This window comes from Mastigoproctus giganteus, chromosome 8 (genome assembly GCF_048544385.1).
Source record: "Mastigoproctus giganteus isolate SK-2022 chromosome 8, ASM4854438v1, whole genome shotgun sequence".
Classification (NCBI taxonomy): Eukaryota; Metazoa; Arthropoda; class Arachnida; order Uropygi; family Thelyphonidae; genus Mastigoproctus; species Mastigoproctus giganteus.
In genome coordinates this window covers 168646012-168669538 of record NC_143582.1, presented here as the reverse complement: position 1 = coordinate 168669538, position 23527 = coordinate 168646012, and the positions used below count along the sequence as shown (strand labels likewise).

Below are 23527 nucleotides of genomic sequence, written 5' to 3'. Positions count from 1 at the left end.
TAGCGTCAGTAGTGTCCTTAACAACCCTGCCAACCTTTGTATCATCTGCAAACTTGGACATTAAACTTGATATCCCATCATCAATATCATTCATAAACACCGAAAACAACAACGGACCCAACACTGAACCCTGAGGAACTCCACTAATAACATTAGTCCACGTTGAGCAGTATCCATTGATTACCACTCTCTGTCTTCTGCCACTCAACCCTCAACCATCCCCTTATCCATAGCAGCAATTTGCCTCCAATGCCACACTGCTCCAATTTGTGCAGCAGTCTTCCATGTGCAACAGTATCAAAAGCCTTTCTAAGATCCAAATATATAATATCAAAGTTATTCCCTGCATCCAGTTGTTTTGTGACTACATTATAGTATCCAATCAAATTGGTCAGGCAAGACCTGCCCTTAACAGAACCATGCTGTGTCTGAGCTATAACTGAATTCTAGTCTAGATGATCCTGCAGTGCTTCTTTAACCAGTGCCTCCATTAATTTTCCTGGAACCGAAGTTAAACTAAGAGGTCTATAATTACTTGTGTCAGCCTTTGATCCTCCTTTGTGAATTGGGGTCATATTTGCACATCTCCAGTCTATGGGTACCTCCCCTGAGTCCAAAGAAGTTCTCATAATTATGGCTAGGGGTTTGCTTACTTCCTTTGCTGCCTCCTTTAATATAACTGGATAGATCCCATCCACCCCGGGTTCCTTTTTTATGTTTATCCTCAACAATCTCTCCTCCACTTTCCTCTCAGTTATTACAAAATCATCCAGCTCACTGCCAATGTTTACTTTACCTACATCATTCTCCTTCCTGAATAACTCCTCATGCGTGAATGTAGATGCAAAATACTCGTTCAGATTGTTAGCCACCTGAGCAGGATCCTCAACTGTTGAACCATCAATATCCAGTGGACCAATCTGATTCATCCCTTTCCTACTCGAGTTTAAATATGTAAAGAACTCTTTTCTGTTTTTCTTTGCATCCTTTGCCAAGGATTTTTCGTAGTCTGCCTTTGCCTGCCTAATCTCCTTTGTGACTTGGTTACAGACCAACTTATATCTATCATAGGCTTCCATGTCACCCATTTATTTGTATGTATCCCATGCATTTTTCTTCTCTGCCACATGCCTCATTAGTTCATCTGACAACCATTTAGGCCTAAACCTTGAACAATATTTCTTAGTTGGTATGTAAAGCCTGGTAGCCTCCAAGATTAGTTCCTTGAATGCTTCCCATTTTGAGTTCGCTGTTGGTAACATCATCAGTTGGTCCCACTGTATAGAATTTAAATACTGTCTCAGACCATCATAGTCGCCTTTACGAAAACAAAAACCCTTCCCTTTACCTCTGATGGTAGTTACCTCTTTGAGTAAATCCCACTTCAACACACTGTGTTCACTGCCACCTAGTGGTTCATTTATCTGCAGATTCTTAATGCAAAGAATCACTACTGATAATCAGATCAAGAGTATTGCTCCCTCTTGTTGCCTCACGAACATGCTGATGTTCGTGAGGCAACAAGAGCAGTGCAGACGAGCTGCAAGAGTAGCTCATGGTGTATTGTCAATGATATACAGGAATTTTTCTAGCAGGGATAAGGATGTGATTATTCCCTTGTATAAGGCATTGGTCAGGCCACACCTTGAGTACTGTATACAGGTCTGGAGGCCTCATTTCAAGAAGAATGTAGAGCTGCTCGAACGAGTACAGAGAAGGGCAACAAGATTAGTGAATGGAACAAAGGGTTGCTCTTACGAAGAAAGGCTTAAGTTTTGCAAATTACAGAGCCTGGAGACTAGGCATCGGCGAGGTGATCTGATAGAGGTGTATAAGGCTTTGAATGGCTTGAGCATGCTCAATGCCGATGGGATTCTTCCTCTTGCTCAGAATAATCACCTGAGAGGGCATAAATTCAAATTGAGGAAGGATGGATGTCGGATAGATGTGCGGAAATTTGCCTTTAGCCAGCGGGCAGTTGGTTTGTGGAATAGACTCCCATCGCTTGTTGTTGAAGTTGATAGCCTAAATAAATTTAAGGCTCAGCTGGACAGGTATTTCGACCGAACGGAGGGGTGAAATGGGAGTAGTGGTTTTTTTTTTTTTTTTTTTTGGCTGATGCTGAATAAGCTTGCTTTCTTGCATCATATGCCTCTACTAATGCTAATGATGTAGAAAACAATCATCCAATAAATCCACAAAAGCCTTGCTAGTGTGCGAGTGACCAACCACAAATTCTAGTCAATATCTGGGAAATTAAAATCCCCCATTATAAGACTCTCTGATTTACTGGCCCACTCTATTTCCCTGTACAATATCTTATTATACTCATCAGAGTCATTAGGCCTATAGCACACTCCTACTCTCAATTTTGATTTCCCTATGCTTATGTCACACCAAACTGACTCGACACTGCCCTGTCCATCGATGTCGACTGGCTTCACTTCCTTGGACCTTATGTGTTTCTTAATTAATAGCATAACCCCTCCTCCCCTCCTGTCCTGTCTATCCTTTCTATACACATTGTATTCCCCAAATTCCAGTTCCGCATTACTTATATCTGTGTGACACCACGTCTCTGATATCCCAACAATATCTGCCTTTGATGTTTTGAGCAATACCTCAAATTCATCAAGTTTATTTACCAAACTTCTAGCATTGGTGTACACGCAGGTATACATGCACCTGTTTCTATTCTTAGCTACCCTAACACAACCCATGTGTTTACTTGTACCGCAATGACTCCCAGCAGTCTCTGAAATATCCTGCATCTTGTTTTTCAGGCTTCTGCCTGAAAAACAAGATGCAGGAATTAGGAACTGGAGGTAATGCAGATGTGTGGTTCTAATTTCAAATATATAACTTTGTAATTCCAAACTGGAGGAGACTAGAATAGGAGCTGAAATACATGAATTGATAGGTAAGCTGGGTAGAACCTGTTGGACTGGGAGGGGACCTGGTTCTTAAAGATGCTGGTTCTTAAAGATTTCAGTACAAAACAAACATTTCAATAGAAGCAGTGCAAGAATCACTTCCACCTCTGCCAGTGGCTACTGTTAGTCTATTAGTCCTTGTATCCCCCCCAACTAGCAGTTTTCCTACCCACCTAACACTGCCTCGACAGCATCAGCAAAAATTCTTGCACCCTTTCTATTTAAGTGTATCCCATCCCTGTAGAAGCAATCTCTCCTGTTAACAAGTACAGTCCAGGCTGAAAAAAATTCTACCCCTTGAGCCTTGCACAATCCCTCCAGGGCCGAATTGATTGACAAGGCTCTCATCATATACTCCCTCCTATCGTGTCTGGGCAGAATCTTCTAGGGATTGCTCCCCTAACTCTGTATTTATATAAATCAAAACCCTCACCAATAACAGCTAAGTCAGGTATGTAATCCTGGTGGTTAATAAGGGACTACTGTATATCTGTATCACTATAAATGCATCTTATATTAATTTATATTATGATAATAACTTTACTAATTCCATTTCAGACAACTGAAAAATACTGGAGACAGGATCTTCCCTGTAATTTGGTTTCAAGAGGTATGAAATTAGAACTGTTTTCAGGATGTTTTTTGCTTTCCAAAATGTGTGTAATTATGAAATTAAGATTAATAGGAAATTACATGTCAAGGGGTAACTTTTGATAATTTAAGGCAGTGTTTCTCAAACTTATAATAATTGCATAACCCTTTTGAGAGTTTAGTCTTACCACATACCCCCTTAATGTGTGAAGATAATTTGGGGCAGTTTTAATAATAATATTTTATCTAGACTAGAGCAAATACAATATAATATATGGCATTCATTTATTAATATATAATAAAAATTATACATATTATAGAAATAATTAAAAAATGGAAATAATGATAAAATCAACAAACATTCTGACAGGACAGTGTAGATAGTGGATTCATACCATTTTGAAATTAAAGTACGCATGTTAGCTAGTGAAGAAAGCACATTATTAATATTAGTATTTTGGTATTGAAATTTTCAGTACAAAACAAAGTGTTTATTATTATTAGTCATATAGTGCAAAGAAGCCTGAGGCTTATGTTGCACCAGATGTGAACCCCTGGGGTTATTGTGTTAAGAAACTGTGATAATGTAAAATAAAAAATTCTGTTACGAATCCTTTTATATACCCCTGGTGGTATGAGGTATATAAAATAATACTGGGGTATAAAAAATATATTATAATTTTTCAACTGTAATCAAAATAATACTTTTATGCTCTACTTTTTACAGCTTTCCAGCCATACACACACACAGCCATTCAAATTATTGCTTACATCTTCCTCAGGCTATTTCTTCCAGTAAATAGTTTTTATTTTCCTAAATATTTTATGAGGTCTTTTAAGTTAAAACATTACATTCAAGAGCCTATTCTTCTCAATTTAATATTACCTCAAGAATTTGTTACATGAAGTGACTGGCTGGCTGATTTTTTAGTGGAATTAGGAACTGGAGGTAATGCAGATGTGTGGTTCTAATTTCAAATATATAACTTTGTAATTCCAAACTGGAGGAAACTAGAATAGGAGCTGAAATACATGAATTGATAGGTAAGCTGAGTAGAACCTGTTGGACTGGGAGGGGACCTGGTTCTTAAAGATGCTAATCCAGTTATTAGCATTAGTAGAGGCATATAATGCAAGAAAGCAAGCTTATACAGCATCAGCCATAAAAAACCCCTTCCCATTTCACTGATCCATTCGTTCCAAATGTTTGTCTAGTTCTGCCTTGAATTTATTAAAACTATCAACTTTCACAACAATAGATGGAAGTTTGTTCCAGTCAACTACCCACTGGATAAAGGCAAATTTCTGCACATCCATTCTACAACTGTGTTTCCTCAGTTTAAATCTATGCCTACTCAGGTTTGTAATCTGAGCAAGAGGAAGAATCCCATCAGCATTGAGCCTCCTAAATCCATTCAAGGCCTTATACACCTCAATCAGATCACCTCACAGGTTTGCCTAGTCTCCAGAAGCTGCAATTTGCAGAACTTAAGCCTTTCTTCATAAGAGCAACCCTTTGTTCCCCTCACTAATCTTGTTGCCATTCTCTGTACTCGTTCTAGCAACTCTACATCCTTCCAAAAATGATGTTTTCAGACCTGTACACAGTACTCAAGGTGTGGCCTCACCATTGCCTTATACAAGGGGATAATCATCCTTATCCCTGCTCATAAAATTCCTGTATATCATTGACAAGACCCTATGACCTACCCTGGCATCCTGTCTGCACTGCTCAGAAAAGTTCATATCTGAGTGCACAATTACCCCCAGGTATCTTTCATTCTAAAGTACCCTGAGTGTAACACCACCCAGTCAGTACGTTTCTCTGGGGTTACTGCTGCCCACATGTAGTACTTTGCATTTGTCAACTTCTCAGCCCATCTCCCCAACTTTTCCAGATCCTGTTGCAGCAGCATACTGTCATTACTGTCACTAACAACCCTGTCAACCTTTGTATCATCTGCAAGCTTTAACATTAAGCTTGATATACCCTAAGCTTGATATTGATAAATATAGAAAACAACAATGGGCCCGGATCCTGAGGGACACCACTAATAACATTAGTCCACGTAGAGCAGTATCCATTGATTACTACTCTCTGTCTTCTCCCACTCAACCATCCTTTTATCCATTGTAGCAGCTTGCCCTTAATGCCATACAGCTCCAATTTTTACAGTAGTCTTCCATGTGCCACAGTATCAAAAGGTTTCCTGAAATCCAAGTATATGATATCAAAGTGATTTTTTGCATCCAGTTCCTTTGTGACCACATCATAGTATCAAATCAAATTGGTCAGACAAGACTTCCCCTTAACAACCCTATGCTGTATCTGAATTATAACTGCTGTCTTGTCTAGATGATCATGCAATGCTTTTTTAACCAGTGACTCCATTATTTTCCCTGGAAGAGAAGTCAAACTAACAGGTCTGTAATTACTCATGTTACCCTTTGATACCACTTTGTGAATTGGAGATATATGTTCGTATGGACTTCCCCTGATTCCAAGGATGCTCTCATAATTATGACTAAGGGTTTGCTTATTCCCTTTGCCACCTCCTATAATATAACTGGATAGATACCATCTACCCCAGGTGCCTTTCTTATGTTTAACTTCAACAATTTCTCTTCTACTTTACTCTTAGTTATTTCAAAATCATTCAACTCCCTTTTAGAGTGTGATAAACATCTGGCCCTTTCTTGAATAACCCCTCTTGTGTGAATGTAGATGCAAAATACTCATTTAGTTTGTTAGCCACCTGAGCAGGATCATCTACAGTCAAACCATTGATATCAAGTGGACCAATCTGATCCATCCCCTTCCTTCTAGAGTTTATATAACTAAAGAAGTCTTTGCATCCTTTTCTCATAGTTTCTCATAATCTGCTTTCGCTTGCCTAACCTCCTTTGTGACCTGATTACAGACTATCTTGTATCTACCATACATTTTTCTTCTCTGCCATGAGTCTCATTAGTTCATCTGACATCCATTTAGGCTTAAACATTGAACAATATTTCTTAATCGGCATGAAAAGCCTAATAGCTTCCACCATTAATTCTTTGAATGCTTCCCACTTAGAATTTTTTGCTGGTAAAATCATCAGTTGGTCCCACTGTATAGAACTTAAAAAATCTCTGACACTGCTGTAGTCACATTTACGAAATCAAAAACCCTTCCCTTTATCCCTGATGGTAGTTACATCTTTAAGTAAACCCCACATCAATACATTGTGATCTCTACTACCTAGTGGTTCCTTTATCTGTAACTTCTTAATGCATGAATAATCATTGCTGATAATCAGATCAAGAGTGTTACTCTCTCTCTTGTTTCCTCTCTAACATGTTGCTGTAGAACACAATCATCCAATAAATCCACAAAAGCCTTGCTAGTGTGCATGTGACCAACCTACAAGTTCCAGTCTATATCTGGGAAGTTAAAATCCGACATTATAAGACACTTTGATTTACTGGCCCACTCTATTTCTCTGTATAATTGTTCATTGTACTCATCAGTGTCATTAGGCCTATAACAAATTCCATCCCTCATTTTTGCTTTCCCAATGCTTATGTCACACCAAACTGATTCAACATTGCACTGTCCATCTATGTCAATTGGATGCACTTCCTTAGATTTTATGTGTTTCTTAACTAACAGCATAACCCCTCCTCCCTTCCTATCCTGTCTAACCTTTCTGTACATATTGTACTCCCCAAATTCCAATTCTGTAGTCCTTATGTCTCTGATATCCCAAAAATATCTACCTTTGATCTCTTGACCAGCACTTCAAATTCATCAGATTTATTTACTATACTCCTATCATTGGTGTACATGCAAATATATATGCACCTGTTCTTACTCTTTGTTACTCTAAAACAGCCCATGTATTTACTTGTTTCATGACTCCAGCAGTTCCTGAAATCCCCAGCAACTTGCTTTCCGAGCTGCTACTCATTCCAATTGAAGCAGTACAAGAATCATTTCCACCTCTGCCTGCAGCTACTGTTAATCTATTAGCCTGTGAATCCCCCCAACCTAGCAGTTTTACAACCTGCCTAACATTGCCTCGATAGTATCAGCTAAATATTCTTGCACCCTTTCTATTTAAGTGTATCCCATTCCTACAGAAGCAATCTCTCCTGTTAAAAAGCGCAGACTGCTCTGAGAAAAATTCTAGTCCATGAGCTCTGCATGTTCTCTCCAGGGCTGAATTGATCGACAAGGCTCTCATTATATACTCCCTCCTATCGTGTCTCGGCAGGATTGCAGACACTCAAATTTATCCCTAACTCACAACTTTTTTTCAACATTGACCTGTACTTATTATTGTTGTTGTTGCTCTTATATTATTTCTCCCTAATTGGGGGATTCCACTCCACGACGGGTACTGCTACCAAGTACACAGGGTAGTTGTAATGTCTGGTGTTACTGTTGGTTGAGGAAATCTCTGACTATCCTACAGGTGTTCAGGATTGCGGCTTTCTGGAGTTCCTCGTAGGTGTTCTCTGGGAGACCTATTGCTGCTAGGCTGCTATGTAGTAGTCTTTGGCACCATACCAGTGGTTGACACAATGATCGGGGTGGTCGATACTTCTTGCATTGCCACATCTCCTTGACTTCATGTCTCAGGTTTGTGTACTTCCTAATTTTTTTCCTCATGGGTTTTCTAGACATTGCTAGTGTTGGGCACCGCTATGTCAATCAGGTAGGTATCCTTTTCCATCTTGTCCACAAGGGTTATGTCCGGTCTGTTGTGCAGGATGGTCTTATCCGTTAGTATGGCGTGATCCCAGTACAGCTTGTCGGTTCGGGTCTCTAGTACTGCCTGGGATCGTACTTGTAGTATGGTACACTTTCTTTGGTCAACTGGTATTTCCTCGCTAGCTTCTGATGTATTATCCTGGCTACCCGGTCGTGTTTATGAGTGTACTCAGTCTGGGTGATCACCTTGCAACCCGCGGTGATGTGTTGGATCACTTCTGAGGCCAGGTGGCATTGTCGACATATGTCATATGACATTCCGGGCTCCTTTGAGATGTATTTTCTATAGTTTCTGGTGTTGATTACCTGGTCTTGGATGGCCAGCATGAATTCTTCAGTCTCGGGGAAGAGCGTCCCGCTTGTGAGACATGCATTGGAAGCAGTGTTATCGATATGATCTTGGTGGAGGTCATTGTAGTGTCTGCCATGGAGTGTCTTCTTTGCCCATCTTTCTAACTTCATTTCTTGTGCCGTCTGGGTGGGTGGGTGGGGGTTCCTCGCTTACGTTGAGTGGGTATACCACTTGTCTATCTTCCTTATGGCCTGGTGGAGTGGTTCTGTGTTGTTCTCGAAGTAATCCTTCAGGTGAACTATTGCTGTTTTCTGTTGCTCTATCAGGCCTCTTCCTCCCTCTTTCCGAGCTATTGTTAGTCTGTGCACTGCTGACTTCGGGTGGTGTTCACGGCTCTTGGTCATCATTTACCTTGTCTTTCACATGATATCTTCTGGCTCAGTGTTAGTCCAACCTATGACCCCAAAGGTGTATGTTAGTACTGGAGCTGCATAGGTGTTTATGGCTTTAACTGTGTTCCCTCCATTCAGTTTTGCTTTCTGCAGGCTTCTGAGTCTCTGATGATATTTTTCGGTCAGGCACTTCTTGATTTCCTTATGCTCTAACTTCTGAGCCTGCATCATCCCTAGGTATTTGTAGGTCTCTCCTTCTGTCATAGCTTCGATCTCTTTACCAGTCAGCAGCTGGTAGTTTCAGCCAACTAATTATTATTATTATTATTATTATTATTATTTTATATTATTTCTCCATGATTGGGGGGTTCCACCTCGTGACAGGTATTGCTACCAAGTACACAGGGTGGTTGTTGTTATGTCTGGTGCTACTGTTGGTCAAGGAACTCTCTGACTATCCTACAGGTGTTCAGGATTGCGACTTTCTGGAGTTCCTTGTAGGTGTTCGCTGGGAGACCTATTGCTGCTAGGCTGTTATTTAGGATCTTTGGCACCATACCTGTGGTTGACATGATGATTGGGATGGTCAGTACTTGTTCCATGTGCCACATCCCTTTGATCTCCTGTCTTATGTCCGTGTACTTATTATTATTATTCCGCCTGCTAGAGGGCTAAGAGTAAGCATGTCTACTGTATTATTGCTCTTAGAGTAAATTGGAAATCTTTGCCATTTGTAAGTTGTTAAATTCTTTATTTTGTTGTTTATTTCATGCAAGTGCATTATGTGAAATGTCTTGTGTTAAAATAACTCTACTCCAAAGATTTGCAAACATGAGTCACAATATATGCAAAAAATGTAACCTACCGCTGCACGTGCTAGAGGTGGTATGTCATGTCTGCAACAATGGATATCATTATCGATGCTCATTGAAAGAAGCAACCTATAAAGGGATGGCGAAACAATAGAAACAGCAGTGGAGGTGTATATTGTGCAGGAATAAAGAGAAGGAAGAAAAAAGTGATATTTCCTACTCGGCAGAAGACTATCACGATTTTCTGCATTCATCAACTGTAGTAAACGAAGACTTAGAGGTTACACAAAAGCAGGCAAACACCCTAAATATAGAGGACATACTAAGGAAGCTATCTAGTAAAATACATTTGCTGGATTTACTAATAGAAATTGTACCAATAAAGAAGCAAATGGAAGAACTGAAGACAGAAGCAGAAGATATCAAGAAATCAATTTCATTTGTCTCAGATTCCTTTGACAAAATGCAAAAAATCATAAGTAAACTGCAGGACTCCAACGCTGCAATCAGCAAAAGAATTGTGGATCTGGAAGCTTCTTTCAAGCAAAATGAGGAAAATTCCAACTTACTTAACTTAAGGATTGACTCAATAGAACAACATTTGTTAGCAAATAATGTAGAAATAGTAGGATTAACTGAATTAGCAGGCCAAGATCTAGAGCTTGTATACAGTAGCTATTGCTTGCATTGAAGCTACAGCACAATAAAGAAGTAGTAGTACACTTATATACCTAACAATAAGAAAAAAAAATGAAAAGCCTACTCTAATTGTGAAATTTTCAAATCATGTGGTAAAGGAAAAATGGATTAGAAAGGTAAAGAGATCCGACTGACAACATATGATGTATATCAGAAAAATAGCAATATTCCAATCTACATAAATGACCACTTAACAACTCACCTCAAGCAGTTGTTTTGGGAAACAAAACAATCAGTAAAAACTCAGTTACAATTTTTTATGGTTAAAACATGGAATGATTTATATGAAGAAGAATGAATCATCAAGGCCATAAGAATTTTGAGTTCAAAAGATCTGCAGTATATAAAATAGACCCTTTTATTGTGCATAATTGAAATTTCTTGAGATCTAGACCTAAGGTAAAATTAAGACATCAGGTATGCTTTTTGAGGAATCACAGATTTTTCATTCACCATTACATTTTTTAAATAATCCGAATATTCAAGCTCTTATAATTGATAAAAATCAGTTCTTTCTCATAGCTCTAAATATCAGGTCATTAAGAAAAAATTGGTTTCATTTCTTGCAATATATAAATGCAATGAAAGAATTTATTTCATGTATAGTTTTAACAGAGGTTAACATAAAAATTGATAAAATTTCTAATTATAACATACAAGGTTATGATAAAGTCTATATGTTGAGAGATTTGAGAAGGGGTGGAGGAATAATAATATACTATAGAATATGCTTTACGACAGTACAGGTTTACCACTTAACTCAGTCTTGTGAAAACTGCTGTGTCAAATTATTAGGAGAAGATCCAGAGAACACATTCATGATTTGTGCTTTTTATAGACCACCATCAGATTCTATAAACAGTTTCCTAATTGAATTAGATAACACAATTCTGCTATAGGATGACATACAGGCTGATAAAACCATACTAGTAGGAGATTTTAATATTAATTTACTAACCGATGAAACTGATAATGTGTTACTCAGATACTCTGCAGTCTTAAACAATTATGGATTTGAACATACCTTATTTGGAATAACTAGGCAATAAAGGACGGAGGGTGATAGAACAGTAAGCTCTTGTTTAGATCACCTTGTAACAAATATAAAGTTGAAGTATGCTAATTCTTACATACTATTAAATCAATTTTCAGATCACAGAACATGTATACTAATAGTGGATATGTACTCAAAACAACATCCATGTGAAGATATAAAATTAACAAATGTTATGAAGAAAAATTATTTATCAACAGGTAAACTGAAACAGAACATAGATAATATATTAATACAAGAGCAAGTATCTTACACAACAAATGTAAATGTCTTTTCAAATAAGATAATACAAATGATAAACAATTCGAGGTTTAATACAGAGAGAAAAGTAAATCACTCAGCTTTCAACATAAATTCTAGGAGTAGCAGGATTAAGCTTAAGAAATCTTGGATGACTAACAAAATAGAAGAATTAATGGTACAAAGGGATAAATACTTCAGGCAGTATAGAAATTGTCCATCAAAGATAGAACATCATCACAATTATGAAACACTCAGAAATAAATTGACAGGTATGATTAGAAAACAAAAAAAACTTATTAAATCAACTTTTTATGGATAAGCAAATAACTCAAAAGGATAAATGGAACATTATAAATAACCTGTTAAGCACAAGGAAGAAATTATCAAGGGGAAATCAAATTAAAACACTATTAGAACAGATTTCTGGTACAAACAAACAATATGAGGCTGCAAATAGGTTTGCCAAAGCTGTATTAGATCTCAATAGATATTATATTGAGATCTAAACAAGATAGTCTTTCTCAGATAGTGAACTCTTGTGTAGTCTTAACTCCACAATATACTGAGATTCTTAAGATTATAGAACAGTTAAAGAATAAGAAATCTTACGGACGGGACTGTATTACAGTAACTGAAGTAAAAGAGGAATAAAGAACAGTTCTCTGTTCCCTTGGTGGAGCTTATAGCATGGAGTTGGGAAGCTATCCTACAAATTTACTTTCATTTAAGGTAATTCCTATATATAAAAAAGGATCACCAGATGACTTTTGCAATTATAGACCAATAACAATACAGTCAGCTATAAATAAGATAATAGAAAATTATATTTTTTCCCATATAAGCAAATATTTACATCAATATGGACTGTTAAACAACTCTCTATTCTCATATCAGAAGGGCAAGAGCACACAGACATTATTAGAGAATTTAGTAGACTCTTTTAACTTACATTTAAACAACAATAACTTCATAATGATTTTATTTATAGATTTGACCAAAGCATATGACTTAATTGATATCCCAATATTGCAACAAAAATTACTGAAATATGGTATAAGGGGAAGAATCAATCAACTCTTAGCATGTTATTTAAACAAAAAAAAAATAATAATAAATAACAGTTGAAGTAGAAAATACAAATGGAAAATCATATAATGTAAACATGAGTACCTCAGGGCACTCATGCAGGGCCAATCATGTTCAACATCTACATAAATGACATATTCAAAGTAATAAAGAACTCCTTTATAAAAATTTATAAAAATTTTGTTTTTTCAAAGCTGAGTGCTAATTTATTATCATGCAACCAAGTTTGTAAATGTATTACATCTTGCTGTAAATCTTTAGCCATTTTTGTCAGGTTCTTTCCAATTGTATATAAGATTATATCATCTGTATAAAAATTTATACAGATGATATAATCTTATATACAATTGGAAAGAACCTGACAAAAATGGCTAAAGATTTACAGCAAGATGTAATACATTTACAAACTTGGTTGCATGATAATAAATTAGCACTCAGCTTTGAAAAAACAAAATTTTTGGTAATTAGACCTCCTCATCAAACATTGACATTCATCCATCTATTAAATTACATAAACATGAATGCCTACATGATCAGAATTTCCAGAATTGCAAATGTCTTAACTGTGGAAGAAGTTTCAAATCATCGTTACCATGGGTTATGGATTGACTACAGTCTAAGTTGGGCAATGCATATAACAAATTTGTACAAAAAAAATTAGATTTTATGTGTACTTTTTTTACTACATTAAGAATAAGTTAAATCTTAGAACAAAAGTTACCTTATATTATGCATTAGTGGACTCCCAACTCAATTATCTAGTAAATGTATGGGCACGAGCAAATATAACTGAAATAAGGGTAATAAACAACTTAATTAACAGGATTTTGAGACTTTTAATGGGGACAAACTTTTAGAATGACCTTAATAAGAGAAGGCAATTTTTGTTGAAATATAAAATACTTTATCCAGTTCAAAAACTGAAGTTAAATTTAATCTTGAAAAACCTTAACACTATTTTTGAAGAGTCGAATCTGCAACGGAATGTCTCACATAATTTAAGGAACCCAGAAGAAATTGTTTTGCCTCACCCTAGGGTACTAAATAGATTTGGAGATAGGCATACAATGAATATAATAAACAACTTGTTGGCTAGTGTAGATTTCAGGCTCAGGAGAAGTTATTCTAGCTCCAAATTAAAATTCTTAATAAGAATTTTTGATACTCAATGATACAGTAGATTAGAATTGCTACGGAGATAAATTGCTATCTCTGTTTGCAGTGTGGAATGAACTATGTGTTATGATTTCATTATCTTTTCTGTTAGATAACAAATTTGTATGCAAAAACTGTTGAAAATGAAGAATTACAACTTGTTGTCAAGAAATTTACTTTTCTTAACAAGTTCATTTATTGTAAACAAATTCTCTTGATGAAAATAAATTGTATTGTATTGTATTATTATTATTATTATTATTATTATTAGCCATATGGTGCAAGGAAGCCGCAGGCTTATGCTGCACCAGCCAAAATATAAAATTTTCTCAATTATCCTGAGAGAGAGAGTCACCAAGAAAAAGAAGAATGATGATATTTGCTGAGTAAATCCACACTTAATGTCATTAGTGCCAATGTGTACAACAGTATCATCTTTTGTGGCCTTAAAAGATGATATCTGCTGTACAATGTCACCAACCTTTGCCCCCGGTCCTATTCCACCTATCCTTTTTGCACAATATATTTCTCACAATGTATTATTAATACTTGCATTCTGATTTCTGCTAAAGTTCGATTTAATAGAAAAGTTGGGCAGATGGGCTGAGAGGTGGCAACTGAAGTTTAACATTGACAAATGCAAAGTACAGGCAACCCCCATATAACACAGTATCACTCTAACATGATTGATAAATTGCAGCAATCCTCCCATAGCACGGTACTTCTACAACAAGGTTTCGCTCTAACACAGTTTTAGAATTGCAGGAATCGCATAACATGGTATTTTTGAGCTTTTGTGCTGGGAAAGCCCTGCTATTATGTTAGATGTAATTTTCAACATTTCCATTCCTTTTTGTGAATCCCTGCTGTTGACTTGCTAGTCGTTATTGCCTTCCTGGTATTTTTCTAAAACACATTTCTGAAGGTCACTACCATAAAACAATTAAAATAATTTGCAGTTTCCAGTTTATTGGTCTTTTCTGTTATTATAATCAATTATAAATGCCTAGTAAACTCAATCTTATTGCATTTGTGATAGTACTGATAGCTAGAATTCTGTGGGTTTTCATGTTATTATGGTGAAATGTGTTTCCCCTTCCATGAAACATTCAATCATATAAAAAACATAAATGTTCAGAAACTCATTACTCCATATCTCACTTGTGCCTATCGTGTTTGTTGCAACTTGTGCGTGCCATGTTCTTTGTTATTAATTGCTTATCATTTTTACTGTTTTAAATTTACAACCAAAAAAAAAGCCAATGAACAGAAATATCAATTAGTATGTACATATTACAGAACGTATTAATTAAGCTATGTATGTAAGCATAAATTTATTTTTATTTTGCTAACTGGAAAACATTCTTCCGATTTTCACATATCATTTAAAGCAGGGGTCCACTGTATTTTGTTGGGTTATCCCTGGGTTAGGTTCTGTTGCTATTGAATTTGTGCTTGTTTGAGACCATAAAAAGTTGTGACTTCGAAGAGTGCAGACTTTTAAAGAGAGCACAAGGTACACGAAATCTAGATGCTGCTGAAGAAATTGTGCTTAGCAGTGATGAAGAGGAAGAAAATTAAATGAACGTACATTATCTGACATATTAGTACCACAGTTTGTAAAATAAGACGTTTGTTCAGTTATTACTATTTAAGTTACTACTATTATAAAAATAAAGTTAAAATATTAAGTTATTACTACTATAAAAATTGTTTCCAATAGTTATAAAAAACAAAAATGGTATATTTTTGTTAGCTTTTTGAACGTAACCCCCCTTTTTGTACTGGTTCTTAGTCCCGTATAACATGGTTTTGCATTACACGAGATTTTGTTGGAACCAAACTACCGTATTATATGAGGGATACCTGTATTGCATATGGGTAGCAGTAACCCCAGAGTAATGTACCAACTGTGCAGTACTACACTCTTGATAGTGGAGAATGAAAAACACATGGCAGTAATTGTGCAGTCAGATATGAAGTTTTATAAGCAATGCAGACAGGCTGCAAGCGCAGCTCATGGCATCTTGTCAATGATATATAGGAATTTTTCTAGTAGGGATAAGGAGGTGATTATCCATTTGTATAAGGCAATGGTCAGGCCACAGCTTGAGAAAATAGAGATGAAGACTTTCGAGTCTTCATCTCTATTAAATCTGTCTCTATAAAGAGAAGAATTTTGGTATTTTGGAAGGCACTTTTGTGAGCAGAATTACATTACTGTATGAGTTGGAAGTTGAAAAATTTGACATTAGTTTCAAGAGTTGAATTCAAAACTGTTTTTCTAGTTTATCTTTTTGTCCAAATTGTTCGTGATTGTGAAACTATCAACAATCCTTGAGGCAAGTCCAATATATATGTCCAATGTAAAACTGTTTGCACTGGCAGCTAAAATGATATACTGGGCCATGTGAGATATGAAGGTAGGTTTTACTCTGAAACATATGCTTAAGATTAAGAATAAAATAAGAATGTCAGAATTAATGATGTAGATTGAAAGTGATAACTAGTATCATTTTAAATCTAAATCATTAATTCTTTTAATATATGTAAAGGCCTTTTACATATATTAAAATTCACACCCATGTAATTCAAATAGATACAGTCAAAGCTCTTTATAGCGACCCTCTTTTTAACCAAAACATTATAACATCCTATGTGGTTGGTTCTGACCAATTTCTCATTAACCCGATGCTATTTTACATTCAGAAGTAATTGATGAGCTTACAGCCTGACCATGAGAAATCATTTGTTTAGATTTCCCACACTCTTTTTTCGCAGTGCTTTAATGAAGTGAACATTGGCTAGAAGTTAATTTCATTAGTTAGAGTGTATGTTTGTTGATGTGGCTCCAAGAAAGAGGATAGCTTTGCCAATCAAAGATAAAATTAATATTTTGCAAGTTGTAGATAATGGTGTACATTCTAAGACTGATCGCCAAATAGTTTGGCATTCCTAAGAATGCGCTGTTCACTATTCTGAAAGATTGGAAAAAGGTTGAATGTTTAGAGAAATCTGCTGCACCGGGTAGGATTCGAGCACGAAAGGAGAAGTATCCAGATCTTGAAAAGGTACTTTTGGAATAGCTATTGATGATGCATGTAAAAAAATGTTCTCATAGATGGTAATCTTTTAAAAGCTAAGGATGAATTGTTTATGTATTGGATGGATATTAAAGAATTTAAAAGTTTAAATGGATGGTTCCAGAAATTTAAGACTCGTCATGGCCTGTCTTTCAAAAACGTGGGTGATGAAAGTGCAGCCACAGACATTGATGATACAAAGGAATGGAAGGAAAATCTTTTAAAATATGTTTTGCTTACATACAACCACAATGACATCTTCAATGCTGATGAAACTGGACTCTTTTTTAAATTGCTACCAGATAAAACACTTACATTTAAAGGTGAGAAATGTAATGGCGGAAAAAAGGCCAAACAGCAGATTACCATTCTCCTAGCAACAAACATGTCTGGTACAGAGAAGCTTCCTCTTTTAATCACTGGGAAAGCCCAGAAGCCTCGATACTTTAAAGGTTTGAAGACATTACCAAAAGGCATGGATGACATCAGAAATCCACAAAGAATGGATTAGATTTCAGGATGGGTGAGAAGAATAGAAAAACTTTGCTGTTTTTGTGGATAACTGCACCCCTCATTGTCAAGCAAACTTCCTATGTGCAATCACTGTCGAGTGCCTGCCACCAAATATGACATCAGTTCTTCAGCCACTTGATCAAGGTGTAATCCAGTGTTTTAAGAAAAACTACTGAAGAATGAAAAATTTTGCTATATATTGAAAGCAAAATTCAATGTAAATTGACATTCTGCAAGCAATGTATTTGTGTATTTTAGCGTGGGATGAAGTTGATGAAAAAGTGATCACCAACTGTTTCAAACATGCTGGATTTACTGCCTTGAATGATGCAGTGTGTTAAGTTTCGCATGCTTTTTCCTCTATTAATTGTGAAGAACAGTCCAATAATAGGGGAGAAATATTTGAGCATCATCACTTAAACTTACAGGGAAACTTAAGCTTCAAAGATTACTCAGAAGTGGATGCAGATATTGAGTGTTTCAAGATATGCATGAATGAAGAGGAACTCCTTGCCAATGTAATGGAATCTTCTGGTAATACTAATACCCAACTGTAGGTAATTATATGAAATTATATGAAAAATAATGAAGTGGTTTATTTTTACTATTTGTCAATAGGTCACAAGAAATTGAAGGAAATAGTGTGCATTTTTTCTAAATAACAAATTATTTACTTTTTTGTTTATTTAGAAAGGTTTGCTAAGCACTATTCAACTTGGCTTGTAATATTCTAAATTTCACTAAATTTTGCAAGTCATAATTAAATCCTATTTGTTTGCCATATCCAGGTCTGGAGCCCACTGTGATGCAGTCCCCAGACCTGGATATAATATTTCATATGCCTCTCATTCCATGTTAGATAATGCAGTAATGGCATTGTTTTCTTTAATTGTAAAGGAAAACAATTTCATTTAAAGATAGACTAAAGATAGTAAACTCACTATCTAAAATTCACTAAAGATAAGCTACCATGTTCCTTCCTGGCTGCTCATATGTGAGGTCAGGTATGAAGTTTTCAGTGAATTTACGCCATGTTGAAAATTTCATGTCTGTCTGTCTGTATTGAAACCCTATGTTTTTCTTCTTGAACCACTTTTAATTCCCCCTCCTCTATCCCAGTCCATAATTTACCCCTGAGTTTTAGTTTTCCAGGTTCAAGAGTAGCATTAGACCTGATATGCCAGTTTTGAAACCAGATTTCTAACTGGTCCAAGTTATTTTTATATAGCACGGCCTAGTTCTTATCATCAATATCCCAACTTTCAAATCATTTGCAAACTTGGAAGGGTAGCTTTATGGGACTACCCTCTGTTTTATGTCCATCAGTCCCTGATCCACTTAAGATCTTTCATTCTCCTATATATACAATAACCTTGCAAGATCAGAAGTAATAAAAATAATTTAGTTAAAAAGTAAACCGATTGTTTTAAAAGGAGGCTTTGTAGGATATAAAATGATTAAATGAATATGATGCCCTTGTAGATTATACTGAAATGTTTTGGAACTGGAAAATTTTGAAGAGTGCTTATTTTTTGATTTTCATTTTGGTAAAATCTGAACCTTCAGTTATAAATTTTTTTTTTTTTATAAACGTAATTCATTTTCTTATTTGTTGTGATATTATTGTAAATTTGATTCATTTTCTTAATTTTTTACGATATTATTGTAAATATGATTCATTTTCTTATCTCTTTTTTTAAGTCTGCTGAAATAAATCCCGAATTAAGTGAAAAGTTTATTGCAAAAGTCAAAACACCTGTAAAAATTGGGAAGATCGTTCTAATTACAGTTATAATTGCTGGATCCATCTTGATACTAGTCACAATTTGTGTAACTTTTTACCTCAGCACACAGGTAATTTCATTAATTTTAATATTTTACTACAGCCCAGGGCTCAAAAAAGATAATTTAACGCTGTTAGAAATATAGAATTTGTTCTAATGAGAATTATTTCAAAATGTCTTATAAATATGGCAACATTGGAACTTAGCCCTTTCTGTATTTTTAGAATCTAATACTGCATAAAATTGCTTTTAGCAAAGTGTATTGATCATTAACTACTGGTAAAAAGAAGATTATTGGTATCAGTTAAAAAAAAATAAAAAGACCTCTCTACATGTTTCATTCATCACATAGGCATTGATTAGAGTTGCCATCTTTCAAAAATAAAAAGGTGGGGAGAAAAACACAAACTCCAATGTAACATTAGTGTTTCTGTGTTTTTTAGTCTCTTATTATTATATGATATAATTTTATTCATCATCAGACACAGTCTCCGAGTTGAAGGTCATGATTCGCAGTCATGATCCACCAGAGTTTTCTGTCTTGGGCAAGTCTCTTCAGTTCATAGTACTTCTTTACGTTGGCCCATTTCTTTAAGTCATCTACCGTTCTCTTCTTGCTTTCCCTTGTTTTTCCTCTTTCTCTCTTGTGTCCATTCCTCTAATGCTTTTTTTTTTTTTTTTTTTTTTTTTGGGTAGTTGTTGGCGCATCGGCTTCTGTGGCCATATTGCACCTCCCAAGGTTTTTGCAGCACTTTGATCCAAGCCCGAGGCGGGAATCGAACCCGCGACCTTTGGGTTGCTAGGTAGGCACTTTACCCACCCGGCTAGCCCGGTCGGCTTCCTCTAATGCTGTAACTAGTCTGTTTCGAGAGGACTCTCTCATAAATGCCTACGTTCCCATGGGTGGAACCCATGTTTAGTCTCTAGAGCTAAGTTCCGGTCAACCCTTCCCCATCTCTTCCATCATGAAGTATGATTGATGACTTTTGAGGTTATGATGAACGTTGTGGCGAGATCCAATATTCCTTACATTTCGAGGGTACAGCTCTAAAACGGTGTTCGCAGGCCGGCCGCTAGTTAGTACACTGGACTGAACCTATTGGTAACTCTCTAGGAGGCTTCCGGATCAGCTAGTGTATAATCTTGCTACCTCTACTCTGCCAGATAGTGACTGGAGGAAGTCTGTGTATGCGGAGAGCATTGTCGAGGCCACGTTATGTCAAGGATCTGGGTATATTCTTACCACGTGTACGCCATATCCAAAAATTTCATTACTTCATACAGCATGTCCCACCTACTTTTTCTTACTATTGAATACACCATGAATTGTCAAACTAATAGAGCAAGCTTATCTGCGAAAAGATCTAAACCTCCCAAGGACTTCCTAATTCATTTCACAAATATACAGGGTCTCAATTCTAATCTCAACGATGTCCATTTCCACTTGCAGTCTGCCAAACCCCATGTACTTTTTCTGACAGAATCTCAGTTATCGGTTGATTCAACTACTGCTCATCTCAGATGCCCAAATTATTCGCTGTATGACTCCTTTCGCCTCAAAGGTGGTACATGTGCATATGTCCGTTCTGATATTCCCTGTCAGAGACTTGGCAATTTAGAATCTCCTCTCTTTGATCTTCTCTGGCTTCAAATCTCTCTACCTCATTGTGTCAAATTCATCTGTTGTCTCTATCGTTCTCCCAACTCCACTAATCACTTGGAGCTCTTTGACTTCCTCTCTTTGAAACTTGACTTTCTCCAGTCCAACTTTCCTAACAGTAAGGTAATTTTCCTTGGTGATTTTAATGTTCACAACAGCAGCTGGCTTCCATTTTCTAGTCACACCGATCCAGAAGGTCGAGATGCTGAGGCTTTTGCAATTACTAATGACCTAGCACAGATTGTTCACTTACCTACAAGAATACCAGACAATCCTAATCATATAGCCAATACACTTGATCTTTTTCTCACAAACAACCCTTCTAAGTACACGGTCGAAGTGAGAGGTCCTTTAGGCACTTCAGATCTCAACTTGGTGATTGTCTCTTCTCCAATGGAACCTTTCTCTCATGGCTATTCCCAACCTTGTGTTGTTTGGCATTACAAGAATGCAAAATGGGATGACCTGCAAGATTTCTTTTCTTCTTTTCCTTGGTTGGATTACTGTTTCCAAACTTCTGATGTCAACATTTGCTCAGATCATGTCAGTGAAATTATTCTTGCAGGAATGGAATCCTTTATCCCCCACTCCACTTTAAAATCTCGTCCTTTATCTAAACCTTGGTTTTCCAATAAATGTGCTAAGGCTGTTCAAGAGAAGAATGTTGCATATCGTAATTGGCTTGTTTCTAATTCTTCAGTTTCATTTTCTGTCTACACCAAAGCTCGCAACAATTGTAAAGCAGTCATTAATCAGTCCAAACTAGAGTTTGAACAGGCTAAGAGTAGAAAACTTGCTTCTTGCCCTAATGGTAGCCGAGCATTCTGGTCTCTTGCCAAAGCTATTGGCCGCAACTTTTGCCCATCTCTGCTCCCACCTCTGTCCAAACCAGATGGTTCTGTTGTCACTTCAGCCAAGGATAAAGCTGACCTTCTAGCATCCCATTTTTCTTCCAGCTCATGTATTAATGATCTTGGTAAAACACCACCCACCACTCCCAACACGGTCCATTCAATGCCTCCTGCGGTCTTCCATCAAAAGGATATCAGAAGTATTTTGATGAATCTTGATGCTAAGAAAGCTCCAGGTCCTGATGGTATTTCTCCACTTGTTCTCAAAACCTGTGCTCCTGAACTTACTCCTATTCTTTGCCGCCTTTTTTCACTTTCTTATTCCAAAGGTGTTTTTCCTTCTACTTGGAAGTTTGCTCATATCCAGCCAGTTCTTAAAAAGGGTGACAAATCCCTCGCATCCAATTATCGTCCCATTGCAATTACTTCTACTCTTTCTAAAGTAATGGAGAAATCAATTAACCGCCAACTCTTAAACTACCTTGAAACCTTCCATCTGATCAATGATCGCCAGTATGGATTCCATCAGTGTCGATCCACTGGTGATATTGTGGCTTATGTTACCCATTTATGGACCAATTCAATGGAAAGGTTCGGTGAAACACAAGTAGTTGCTCTTGACATCTCAAAGGCTTTTGATCGTGTTTGGCATAAAGGTCTTCTAAACAAGCTTCCATCCTATGGTTTGCCAACTGTTTTTAGTAATTGGTTATCCAGTTTTCTCTCTGATCGCTCACTGAGGGTGATGGTAGATGGCTCTCTGTCTTCTAACTTCTCCATTAATGCCGGTGTCCCCCAAGGTTCAGTTCTTTCCCCAACTCTTTTCCTCTTGTATATTAATGACCTTCTTCCATTGACTGGAAATCCTATCCATAGTTTTGTCGATGATAGCACATTGCATTCCACTTTCCATTTTGAGAAACCTTGTCCTGCTCAATCAGCTTCAACTTCTTGAAAATCTGCTACCAATTCCTTAAATGCCGATCTTCAGGTAATTCTCCAGTGGGGCAAAGACAACTTAGTTGATTTCAACCCTTCTAAAACTCAGCCTTGTCTTATATCTCACAAAAAGGATTCTTCTGCTCCTATGCTTATCTTTAGTGACACTCTGATTTCTAGGCAAAATGATATATCTCTTTTGGGGATTACCCTGACTTCTAATCTCTCTTGGCACAAGCACATTACAAATATTGCTTCTTCTGCATCTAAAAAACTTGGTTTTCTCTTTCGCTCTCGCCTTTACTTTTCTTCCAAACAGCTGTTCACTCTGTTCAAATCGCAAATCTACCCTACCATGGAATATTATTTCCACATCTGGGGGTGCTGCCCCCAAAACCTCTCTCAGGCTTCTAGATTCCATTAAGAAGAGGGCAGTTAGGTTAATTAATGACTCATCTCTAACAGAGCCTCTCCACTCGCTGTCTCATAGATGTACTGTTTCTGCTGCATGCCTTTTCTACAGATACTTCCATGGGCACTGTTTTTCTGAATTGGCTTCTATAATTCCCACTGTCTCTTTCAAAACAGTCTGAACACGTGCCGCCACCAGCCAACATGCATTTTCTCTCCAACTTCAAACTCACAGAATTGACTTTTCATCTTCCTCGTTTATTCATTCAACTG

At 36.7% G+C, this 23527-nt stretch overlaps 1 protein-coding gene across 1 annotated transcript in view; it reads left to right on the top strand.

Annotated features, from left to right (window-relative positions):
* Window positions 1–23527, top strand: part of LOC150081998 (lysosome membrane protein 2-like) — a 283555-nt gene that overhangs the window by 222585 nt on the left and 37443 nt on the right. Inside the window, exons 11-12 of the mRNA XM_090379893.1 lie at window positions 3492–3543; window positions 19311–19463. Coding sequence (XP_090236019.1) covers window positions 3492–3543; window positions 19311–19463 — 205 coding nt within the window. The remainder of the gene's footprint in view (window positions 1–3491; window positions 3544–19310; window positions 19464–23527) is intronic.